An 11,635-nucleotide genomic window follows, 5' to 3' on the forward strand; every position below is an offset into this window, starting at 1 on the left:
TCTTCAGTTGGCTGACTGTTATAATGGTTGATTTCTTGTGGTGTGATAGTTATTGAATATTCATCTTCTTTCTCTACGGCATTCAGGGCGTCCACAGTGAAAACATACTGGCATGTTGTCCTTTGTGCTTCAAATGTCTGTGCTTCTGCAGGGTGTTATACGTGGCCCAAGAGCTGATTGAACTTTTATTGATTATATGCTAGATGTTGTTTGATGGTTGCAGTCTGTTAAGCCTCTATTCAAGAAAGGGGATAAAGAGATACCATCAAACTACAGGCCGATTTCACTTTTACCAGCATTCTCAAAACTTTTAGAAAAAAGTAATGTACAGGCAGCTTCTCAACCATCTGACCACAAATAACATATTATCAAGAACACAGTTTGGATTTCTGAAGGGTTCTGATATCAAGAAGGCTATTTACACCTACAGTGAAAATGTACTTAATTCATTAAATAAAAAATTACAAACAGCAGGTATTTTCTGTGATTTGTCAAAGGCATTTGATTGTGTGAACCACAACATCCTTTTAAATAAATTAGAATTCTATGGTGTCACGGGCAGTGCTGCAAAATGGTTCCAGTCATACCTCGCTAACAGGAGGAAAGGGTGTCAGTGCAAGGGAATAGGGAATTAAGTCATCAGTCATCATCAGAATGGGAAGAAATTACATGTGGTGTCCCACAAAGATCCATCTTAGGGCCATTGCTTTTTCTTGTGTACATTAATGATCTCTCATCAGTTACACTGCCAGAAGCAGAGTTCTTTTTGTTTGCAGATGACACAAGTATTGCAATAAATAGTATGTCGAGTGTAGTTCTAGAAAGATCTGCTAATGATATTTTCATGGATATTAATAAATGGTTTAAAGCCAACTCACTGACATTAAACTTCGAAAAGACTCGCTATATGCAATTCAGAACCTGTAAGAGTTTTCCACCCAGCACATGCATAAAGTATGAAGAAGAGCAGATAGAAGAGGTTGACAGTCTTAAATTCCTGGGATTACAACTTGATAATAAATTCAGTTGGGAGGAACACACCACAGAACTGCAGAAACGCCTTAACAAATCTGTATTTGCAATTCGAGTTTTAGCTGACATAGGCGACATAAAAATGAAAAAGCTTGCATACTTTGCCTACTTTCATTCCATAATGTCATATGGTATAATATTTTGGGGTAACTCTTCAAGTCAAACAAAAGTTTTCAGAGTGCAAAAGCGTGTAATACGTATTATTTGTGGAGTACATTCACGGACGTCATGTAGAATCCTCTTCAAAGAACTAGGTATACTAACTATTGCCTCTCAGTATATTTACTCCTTAATGAAATTTGTCCTAAATAATATATATCTCTTTTTTCCAACAAACAGCTCAGTTCATACATACAATACCGAGAACAAAAATGATCTGCACAAGGACTTAAAAGCACTTACTTTAGTTCAAAAAGGGGTCCACTACTCATGAACACTCATCTTCAATAATTTGCCAGTAAACATAAAAAATTTAGTTACAATTAAAGATCAGTTTAAAAGGAGTCTGAAAGACTTACTAGTGGCCAACTCCTTCTACTCCATTGATGAATTTTTTAATAGAAACAAATGATGTATATATTCATACTATTAGTATTGTTATTTCAGCTTTAAAAAAAAATTGACATGTCCCACATCCACAAGGATCTCCTCAGCACGGATCTATGGAACGAAAAACTAATCTAATCTAGTATAAGTACAAGTTGGCCAAATCCATTCTTCATGTCCCACTTGATTGATGATGGAACTGGTGGTAAAGACTGATACAAATCTTCATTATTCTCTATTACATCCTGGAACATAAGACTGACATTCACTGCTGCTATCTCATGTATATCCAGTCTAACACTTCTGACTGCCATAAACTGCTGTCTCTCTTGTCTTACTACTTGGCACGTGAGGGAGGAGACTTCGTGGTGGTCTTCTGCAACTGCCATAGGAACCAAATTTAGGAGTTAGTCATGCCTCTTTTTGTCTGATTCATCGTCTGTTGCATTTCCTTAATACACTGGCACCTTTTGATGAATTCCTCTGTTGTCATGGCATCATTTTCCAGGAATGCTTAGTTCATATTGCCTGTGATTCCTTTCATTAAGTGTGAGATTTTGTCAACTTCTTATTTTCGGTTTCACAATGTGGTGTAGGCCCAAAACATTTTGTATATTACACTGTGTTGTTTCCCCATAGCATTGCGCCTTGTTTTTAAATTGTTATGCTAAGCAGACTTGCTGCTAATTTTCATGTAAAATTTCTCCATTTTAGCCTGGAATTTGTCCCAGTTATGTAGTGTCTTTTGTTTCCGTGCCACCATCAGACAGACTGAGTATCATGCTGGGCACTTCACAAGAGTCAACTGGCCTTTGTATGCCTCTCAGTCAGATTGCATTCATGAGGTTGTGCAAGTCATCCGTGCCACTGGAACTGGTATTCTCCTTTCTACAGATCTCACCCCATCATTGGCTGGTGCCGTGGTGGACCAAAGACATTGCAGTAGCTATTCAGGATCGCTAACGAGCCCTGCAAAGTTTCAAACGATGCCCTACGCAGACCAACCTTATCACTTTTGAGCGACATTGTTCTAAGACTCGCTATTTAATCAGGTGCAGCTAGTGGGAATGCTGGGAACACGTCTCTTCTTCAGGGATGTATGCATCTTCATGCCAGGTGTGGGCCAGTCTCTGTGGTCTTAGGGGTGCCAACGTTCAACATCTGTTCCAGGTCTTGTCCTACAGGGTTGTCTTTCTACCAATTCAGTGGTACTTGCAGAACAGCTTGCGACACACTTTGCGACAGCATTGGCATGCTCTTCCCATCCAGCTACCTTTCTACTGCGGAAGTGTCAAGTTGAAGATGTCCCCTTATGTTCCACCCTGCACCAAGCTCAATTCTATAATGAACTCTTCACTGACTGCAAATTACTTCAGGCTATTGCCTGGTTGGAAACCGCAATCTGATAGGCTTTTTCTAAACACCAACACCTTGTCACAGCCTTTTTTGAGCTGCATAAGTCGTATGATGCTACGCGGCATCATCACACTTTACTCATTTTTCAGGACTATGGCTTTCAAGGCCATCTCTATTCATCAGTTTTTATCCCACCTGTTGTTACATGTTAGAGTTGGCACTTCACTCCCCAGATCTAAGAGAATAGCATCCCATGGGGCTCTGTGTTGAGTGTCACTACTTTCATCATCCCCTTTAATGGGTTAGTAACCTCTGTTGGGTTGCTGGTCACCCCTCTGTTGTATGTCAACAATTTTTGCATGTGGTCCTAGCTCCCACTTAGTAGCTTCTGCTGAATGCCAATTCCAAGGTGCCATGCAGTGGGCTCTGCATGGGCCCTTTCCACAGTTTCCAATTCTCTCTTACAAAAATGTCAATCATGCTTTTGTGCCATTGTGCCACAGTACCTCCTGACCCAGAATCTTACTTAGGTACTCAGCATCTGAATGTTGTAGCACAGTCCTGTTTTTTGGCCGTCATTTCTGATAGAAAGGTGACCTAGCTGACCCATATTCTCAAGCTGAAGACTAGCTCTCTGCTTACGTGCCCACACATATTGGGGTGCGCATTGTGCTACTCTTATCTGTATTTACCAGATCCTTGTTTTGTCCCACCTGGACTATGGTTGCACGGTTTGTGACTCGGTAGCTTGTTCAGCTTTAAAACTGTTAGACCCAGTCCACCATCATGTCGTGCATCTGGCCACCAGTGCCTTTCCAATTAGTCCCATAGACAGCCTCCTTGCTGAAACAGGGTTCTTCCCCCTTCAGATTCAATGGTACCAGCTATTGGTCTCCTGTGCAATCACCATTCGACAATCCCCATTTTCTTTACATATGAGGGGTATCGTCATCCTGAAATCCGCTCTCTGGTGGGACTATGAGTTGGAATGCACCTCGTTGCCTCTGCCAAGAGCTCCATCTCCCCTCCGTGGATTGTGCTCCCCGTTTTTTTTTTTTTTTTTTTTCCTCCCCTGTGGGTGGTGCCCAGGTGACAAATGACGACCGATCTCTTTGGCGCCTGTTGTGTCCAGTTTTTCAAGAGTTCCAGGCTCCATTATCTTTTACCACAGATGCTTCTAAAACTGTTGATCAGATGGGATATGTGTTTACATCTCTTGCTAGTATGGAATGCCATTTCCTGCCAGGAACGTGTAGTGTGTTTATGGCAGAGCTGACACGTATTAGCAGAGCTCTCCATTTTATTATATGGCCTCCTTTGACAGTGTTGTAATATGTACTGACTCAATAAGCAGTCTAGATACTGCTGACTGATACTGCTCTTGCCACCCTATGGTCTCCTTTACTCATGACCTTCTTGCTGACTTTTGTTGTGTTGCCTGTTCAATTGTCTTTATCTGGGTCCCAATTCATATGTGTATCCTGGGGAATGAACTGGCCAAACAAATGGCTAGAGGAGCGTTTACTCACTCCCAGTTTGCTTTTGCCAGTGTAGATACGTGGAGTAGACATGAGGTGTCTACTTTCTCGGGAATGGCATGACATTTGGTGGGCTACTGCTCCGTCTAATAAACTGCACAATCAAGGAGGCAACTGCAGCAGGGTGCTCTTCCTTCTGCTTCTCTCTGAAGGAATCCACAATCCTGTATCATCTCTACATTGGTCATACAATGTCAACCCATAGTTTTCTTGTATGTAACAAGCCACTCCCACATTCTGGTTGTGGAGCCTTGCAGACAGTAGCTCACATCTTGGTGAAATTCCACTTCCTTCTGGTCCTCTGTGCTAAGTATGGACTTCTGCACTCATTACCTCTAATATTGGTTAACAATTGACAGAAGTTGAACTGGTTCTCAGTTTTCTGTGTGAAAATGTTTTTTATTGTCAGTTATAAGGTTTTAATCTACGTATGGAGCAGGGACAGGATGGTTGCAGATGGGGCAGCTCCTGCAGTATGCTAGGTCTGGGGGTTTCCCCAACCCTATATCCTTAACCAGGCTACTCTTTTATTCATATTTTACTCTATTTTAATCACCTTTAGATTCAGTTAGCCTCCTTTCTTCCACACCCAGTTTTCTATTCAGGGTGCAGTTTGTTGACAAGTGGGTGCTCCTGGCTGTGATGGATCAGGTGTGGAACAGCTATGGGTGTGACATTTCCTGTCGGTTGCAGAGCCCTGGGGATGCCCACCCGCTAACTTCCCTATCTCCTTCATCTTGCTTTTAATTATTGGCAGTACAAAAGATGTCCATTAAGTTTTTAATCTTGCGACTTTGGTGCTTTAGAGATTGTGTATGTTTCTGCATTAAATGCCTTTAATACATTTGAAAAGCAGATACTGAGATTACAGGCAGAGAAGACAAAGCACCTTTGTCGAACAGATACTGTTTTAAATTGTAGGTGTTACTGTAAATTGATTGCTCACTGTTTTCTTCTTCCCATTAATTTTTTTCCATTATACTTTTAATACAGAGTATTTATTATGAAGATACATTTTACTTGCTGTATGGATGATGAAAGTTAGAGATTTTCAATATGTTTCCATCATCAGTCTCAAATGACATTGCTTGGAATTGAGAACTAAAACTTCTTAAAACTTTGAATTGTGCTCTGAGATATTGTGGTAATTAAGAGAAAAGGAGAAAATAAATTGAAATGGATAATAGTAGCAGTCCTTTTCTTTCCTTTCAGAATGAGGATTGCGCAGAGAATGCAACTGAACGAAGGCCATCCCAGGTGGAGCATTGGCTTCAGCAGATCAAAGTGGAAACGGAAATAGAACCAAGTGTTGCAGAACAAGATAAAAATTTAGAACATTAGTTAACTGTCAATGTTTCTATTTTTTTCTGTAAGAATGTAGTACTGTAGAATTTATCTATCGGCCCACTGTAGTGGTCCTGTGCACAATGTTCTGGTCATATGTGATGTCATATGTCATTCATTAACTTACATTTTTAACACTGTCTCTCTCAGGAAGGGTTCTCTTCTCGTAAAATGGCAGCAGTAATTTCCATATCTGTTGCCAAATCTATATTTATTTATTATTGCACTTATAATTGTGTGTGTGTGTGTGTGTGTGTGTGTGTGTGTGTGTGTGTGTGTGAGAGAGAGAGAGAGAGAGAGAGAAAGATATCCACATTGTCATAGCATGCTGATAAATTATTTATTTTTAGGTAATATATTGTGTGCACACTCCAGATAGCAGTTCAAAGAAGCTCATATTTGAAATAAATCTATAATTTCCATGTTCGTTGATTTGTATTCTTTCACAGTACTGCTGTATTATTTTATTATGTATTCTCAGTGAGACAATATTGAAAATTTGTAAAGGAAATTATTTTGTGATTTTTCATTTGCTTTTCTACCAAAATTTATTTTTCATACTTACAGATCACATAGCTCAACGCTCATAGGTTTAAGGCATTACCAATTGCTGATTTTCATCCTTTGGCACAAAAAAGTCTGTCAGATAGTACACACTGGTGAAAGGCCCTGGGTTTCCAGTTACGTGGTAGTGTTGGGAAGCTGTGACTTTTGACAAGTATCACACTTGTCGTGTGGTGAAGCATTGAGACAGGTTTAACTGTCAATGCCATTTAGCGATCTGTGCAAAATAATTTTACCACTGAAAGTCCCGTCTGCAGAAAGAAACGACAGTTTCGATACTGGTGGCATCAATAATTCGGCGGGTAAAATGATAAGAGCCAATCACAATGCTCGATTCATTCACATCCTTTGTGCTGGGAAATAGGAACCTCTACATAGTGGAAGGAACACTTGTGTGTGTGTGTGTGTGTGTGTGTGTGTGTGTGTGTGTGTGTGTGTGTGTGTGTGTGTGTGTTGAAAGCAGAAATGGTAACACGTGGCAGACTGGGTACCACGTTAAGTCTGCGAGGAAGACAACATTAGAAGTTATTCTGCGTTATTTTCGTAAACGGGTTCTGTTAGGGCAATAATTTTCGTACATACAAGCTGGGACGCCAAGAAAGCGAGTGTTAACTATTTCTGGGACACTATACAATCTCCGCGAGGTCAGCTCGATTCTTATTTTTTATATAGTTACATCAGTGTAACAAAATTTACACTCCTGGAAATGGAAAAAAGAACACATTGACACCGGTGTGTCAGACCCACCATACTTGCTCCGGACACTGCGAGAGGGCTGTACAAGCAATGATCACACGCACGGCACAGCGGACCCACCAGGAACAGCGGTGTTGGCCGTCGAATGGCGCTAGCTGCGCAGCATTTGTGCACCGCCGCCGTCAGTGTCAGCCAGTTTGCCGTGGCATACGGAGCTCCATCGCAGTCTTTAACACTGGTAGCATGCCGCGACAGCGCGGACGTGAACCGTATGTGCAGTTGACGGACTTTGAGCGAGGGCGTATAGTGGGCATGCGGGAGGCCGGGTGGACGTACCGCCGAATTGCTCAACACGTGGGGCGTGAGGTCTCCACAGTACATCGATGTTGTCGCCAGTGGTCGGCGGAAGGTGCACGTGCCCGTCGGCCTGGGACCGGACCGCAGCGACGCACGGATGCACGCCAAGACCGTAGGATCCTACGCAGTGCCGTAGGGGACCGCACCGCCACTTCCCAGCAAATTAGGGACACTGTTGCTCCTGGGGTATCGGCGAGGACCATTCGCAACCGTCTCCATGAAGCTGGGCTACGGTCCCGCACACCGTTAGGCCGTCTTCCGCTCACGCCCCAACATCGTGCAGCCCGCCTCCAGTGGTGTCGCGACAGGCGTGAATGGAGGGACGAATGGAGACATGTCGTCTTCAGCGATGAGAGTCGCTTCTGCCTTGGTGCCAATGATGGTCGTATGCGTGTTTGGCACCGTGCAGGTGAGCGCCACAATCAGGACTGCATACGACCGAGGCACACAGGGCCAACACCCGGCATCATGGTGTGGGGAGCGATCTCCTACACTGGCCGTACACCACTGGTGATCGTCGAGGGGACACTGAATAGTGCACGGTACATCCAAACCGTCATCGAACCCATCGTTCTACCATTCCTAGACCGGCAAGGGAACTTGCTGTTCCAACAGGACAATGCACGTCCGCATGTATCCCGTGCCACCCAACGTGCTCTAGAAGGTGTAAGTCAACTACCCTGGCCAGCAAGATCTCCGGATCTGTCCCCCATTGAGCATGTTTGGGACTGGATGAAGCGTCGTCTCACGCGGTCTGCACGTCCAGCACGAACACTGGTCCAACTGAGGCGCCAGGTGGAAATGGCATGGCAAGCCGTTCCACAGGACTACATCCAGCATCTCTACGATCGTCTCCATGGGAGAATAGCAGCCTGCATTGCTGCGAAAGGTGGATATACACTGTACTAGTGCCGACATTGTGCATGCTCTGTTGCCTGTGTCTATGTGCCTGTGGTTCTGTCAGTGTGATCATGTGATGTATCTGACCCCAGGAATGTGTCAATAAAGTTTCCCTTTCCTGGGACAATGAATTCACGGTGTTCTTATTTCAATTTCCAGGAGTGTATTTTTCATACTTACAGATCACATAGCTCAACGCTCATAGGTTTAAGGCGTTACAATTGCTGATTTTCACCCTTTGACACAAAAAAGTCTGTCAGATAGTACACACTGATGAAAGGCCCTGGGTTTCCAGTTATGTGGTAGTGTTGGGAAACTGTGACTTTTGACAAGTATCACACTTGTCGTGTGGCGAAGCATTGAGACATTGTTGTTATCCCCAGATTTATACACCGATCAGCCAGAACATTGAGACCAACTACCTAATAGCCAGTATGCCCACCTTTTGCACAGATAACAGTGGTGAGACATCGTGGCATGATAACAGTAGTAAGACATCATGGCAGGGAGGCAATGAGGCCTTGGTAGGTCACTGCAGAGAATTAGCACCACATCTGCACACACAAGTGCATTAGCTTTTTAAAAAATGCCATTGCTGTAATGAAGGGGTGTGCATGGTCTGCAACCAGTGAACGATACTCCTCAGCTGTCATGGTGCCTTGCATGAGCTCCATAGACCCATGGATGTCCACTTGAACGTTCCTCAGAACATAATGGATCTGCTGCCAGCTAGTCACCATCCTGCAGTACAGGTGCCAGGGAGGTGTTCCCATGGAAGAAAACAGATTCACTCCCTGCCATTGGCATGATTAAGGTGGTATTGGGATTTTTCAGACCACACAATGCTCTGCCACTGCACCAACATCCACTGCCGATGATCACATACCCATTTCAGTTGTAGCTGCCAATATCATGGTGTTAACATTGGCACATGCATGGGTCATCGGCTGAGGAGCCCATAGTTAGGAGTATTTGGTGCACTGCGTATTCACATACACTTGTACTCTGCCCAGCATTAACGTCTGATGTCAGTTCTGCCACAGTTCACCCCTGTCCTGTTTTACCAGTCTGCCCAGCCTACAACACCAGACATCTGTAGTGAGGGGTGGCCGTCCAGCACCACAATGTCCGGATGGGGTTTCACTTTGATTTCACTCTGTGTTGAAGACACTTGCAACAGCGTTCCTTGAGCACATGACAAGTCGTGCAGTTTCCAAAATGCTTGTGCTGAGCCTCCAGGCCATCACAGTCTGCCCTCGATCAAACTCAGATTGTGTCCCTTCCCCATTCCACATGTGGACAGCACACTCAGTGATACTACATGCACTGTGTGTGTGTGCGTGCGTGCGTGCGTGTGTGCGTGCGTGCGTGCGTGTGCGCGGGCACGCACACGCCTGACTATCACTCACTCCTTACAAGGTGACACTACTATTGCCTGGATTGATTTTTGTCGATAGTAGGTTGGTGGTCATAATGTTCTGTCTGGTCAGTGTATGTGAAGTACAGCCACCTCCATTCCATGGACACTGGGGTCCACCATGTCATGATGGAGCAGGAGGAGGAGTTAGGACGGGCCTAGAGATTGTGCTAAATTCTTTGATTTTTCCTTTCTTAACCAACTTGTCACATCACCAGATCTGGGCATGGTATAAGTTCTCTGTGTGGACATCTTGACCTGCATGGCATGGCAACTACTGATCGGCATCCTCTTAGCATATAGCTGGTAACACGAGATTCCATGCTGAAGTAAACTGATGCACCTCAAGATTATCAGTTGTGACAAGGGCTATCAACTTAGTTTGCTGTAAAATTGTGTATTAACTGCTGAATGCTGGAAGTCCACCTCACACTAGTTGACTTGCTAGGCAGATCTAGATATCCACACAGTATGGTGTGTGGCTGTGCCTGAACTCCCTTTCCCCACTGTTGGCTCATTGACACCAGGTAGAGGAAGAGGCATAGGCAGAGTGCCATCCTCCACATATAAATAGGATGGCAACCACAATGTCTTGGCATTTTACCAAAAAAATTATAAGAATGACACTCCTGTAAATTTCATAGTTTTACAACATTGTCTCCTGGCTGAAGCTTGAGAGCTTTTCATAAACCCTGGGAAAGCCTATGTTCACATAAGTTACATGCTGAAAACTCACTCACTATAATTAATATTTCCTTATATCACCTTTTCCCGCATTATCAGAATTGCTAAACTGTGGCAGTGTGTGATCTAAGCAATCGAATGATATGAACAATATTCAAGTAAGTTCAGTGAAAGTGTTTTATAAGCAAAGTGTAATAGACAGATTTCATTTTAACTTACATATTAATTGAAGCTTCATGACAGCAAATGCTATTTTTTGGCTTCATATCTCTACACATCGATTCTACCAGGTACTTATAACCAGCAGTTTTTTCTTGGCAGTATGTGTAACAGCACCTTTTTTCTTACATTTTAAAAAGTGTTGGATTTATTTAGAGAAAAAATGTATTATAAATATCCCAGTAGATGGTGTTGTCTTCATGAATGAAATTTCCAGTTATATATCTTATAAGTTGGAACCACATTTTTCTGTTTCACACATTGCTATTGGAAATAGGAAGTTGCTCTCAGTTCACTAGCTGTATCAGTGTTTCTTTTCCTGTGATATTTTCATTGTTACAAGCATGTGTTTGCGAGCTGTTCATGTGAGCTTTAAAGTCAATCCAGCTTAAATCAGTGCAACTGTTCTTTAAAATGAGGAAAATAAGTAGTTTCATTATGACGATTAGTAAAAACAGGTAGACCGAAGAAGCTGAAAGTGTTGAATCTGCTCATGGTGAAAACGAGAAAGATTCTGAATATGGCTGCCCAAATGTTGGCTACTGTTGTAGATAAATATAAAAGCAACAAGTGGCTGTATGTCAAGAATAAAATGTTAGGATGTAAATTGTGCCCTGAAATGAGAAGTCTAGCTGTCAATAAATGGATAAGAATGAAAATTTCAGTGGTGTGGACAAATGGCAAAATCAGTCATTTTGGACAATCCCGAAAATAGCAGTTAGTGTCACAGAAAAAAGATACACAATCACAAGGAGAGTACGAGGCATAAAGCATGCCAAAAAATAACATCTGAAGGAAAAAATAAAACATTGGAGAAAGTTTACTTGAATACTTTGTCTCATAATAAAGAAATAACAGAAACAAATGATGGAAACTTAAATAGGAATTTCAACAATGTAGGTCAACAAACACAGATTGCTGCTTACCATAAAGATGATGTGTTAAGTTGCCGACAGGCACAATTAAGACACTTACATAAAGC

The 11,635-nt window shown here is 42.8% G+C and overlaps 1 protein-coding gene across 1 annotated transcript in view; it reads left to right on the forward strand.

Moving 5' to 3' along the window:
* LOC126203687 (uncharacterized) overlaps positions 1-6,315 on the forward strand; it is a 29,725-nt gene extending 23,410 nt beyond the window's left edge. Inside the window, exon 5 of the mRNA XM_049938056.1 lies at positions 5,685-6,315. Within this exon, the coding sequence (XP_049794013.1) occupies positions 5,685-5,813 (129 nt within the window). The 3' untranslated portion in view covers positions 5,814-6,315. The remainder of the gene's footprint in view (positions 1-5,684) is intronic.
* Positions 6,316-11,635: the final 5,320 nt, after the last annotated feature.

The sequence above is a fragment of the Schistocerca nitens genome, chromosome 9 (genome assembly GCF_023898315.1).
Source record: "Schistocerca nitens isolate TAMUIC-IGC-003100 chromosome 9, iqSchNite1.1, whole genome shotgun sequence".
Taxonomy (NCBI): Eukaryota; Metazoa; Arthropoda; class Insecta; order Orthoptera; family Acrididae; genus Schistocerca; species Schistocerca nitens.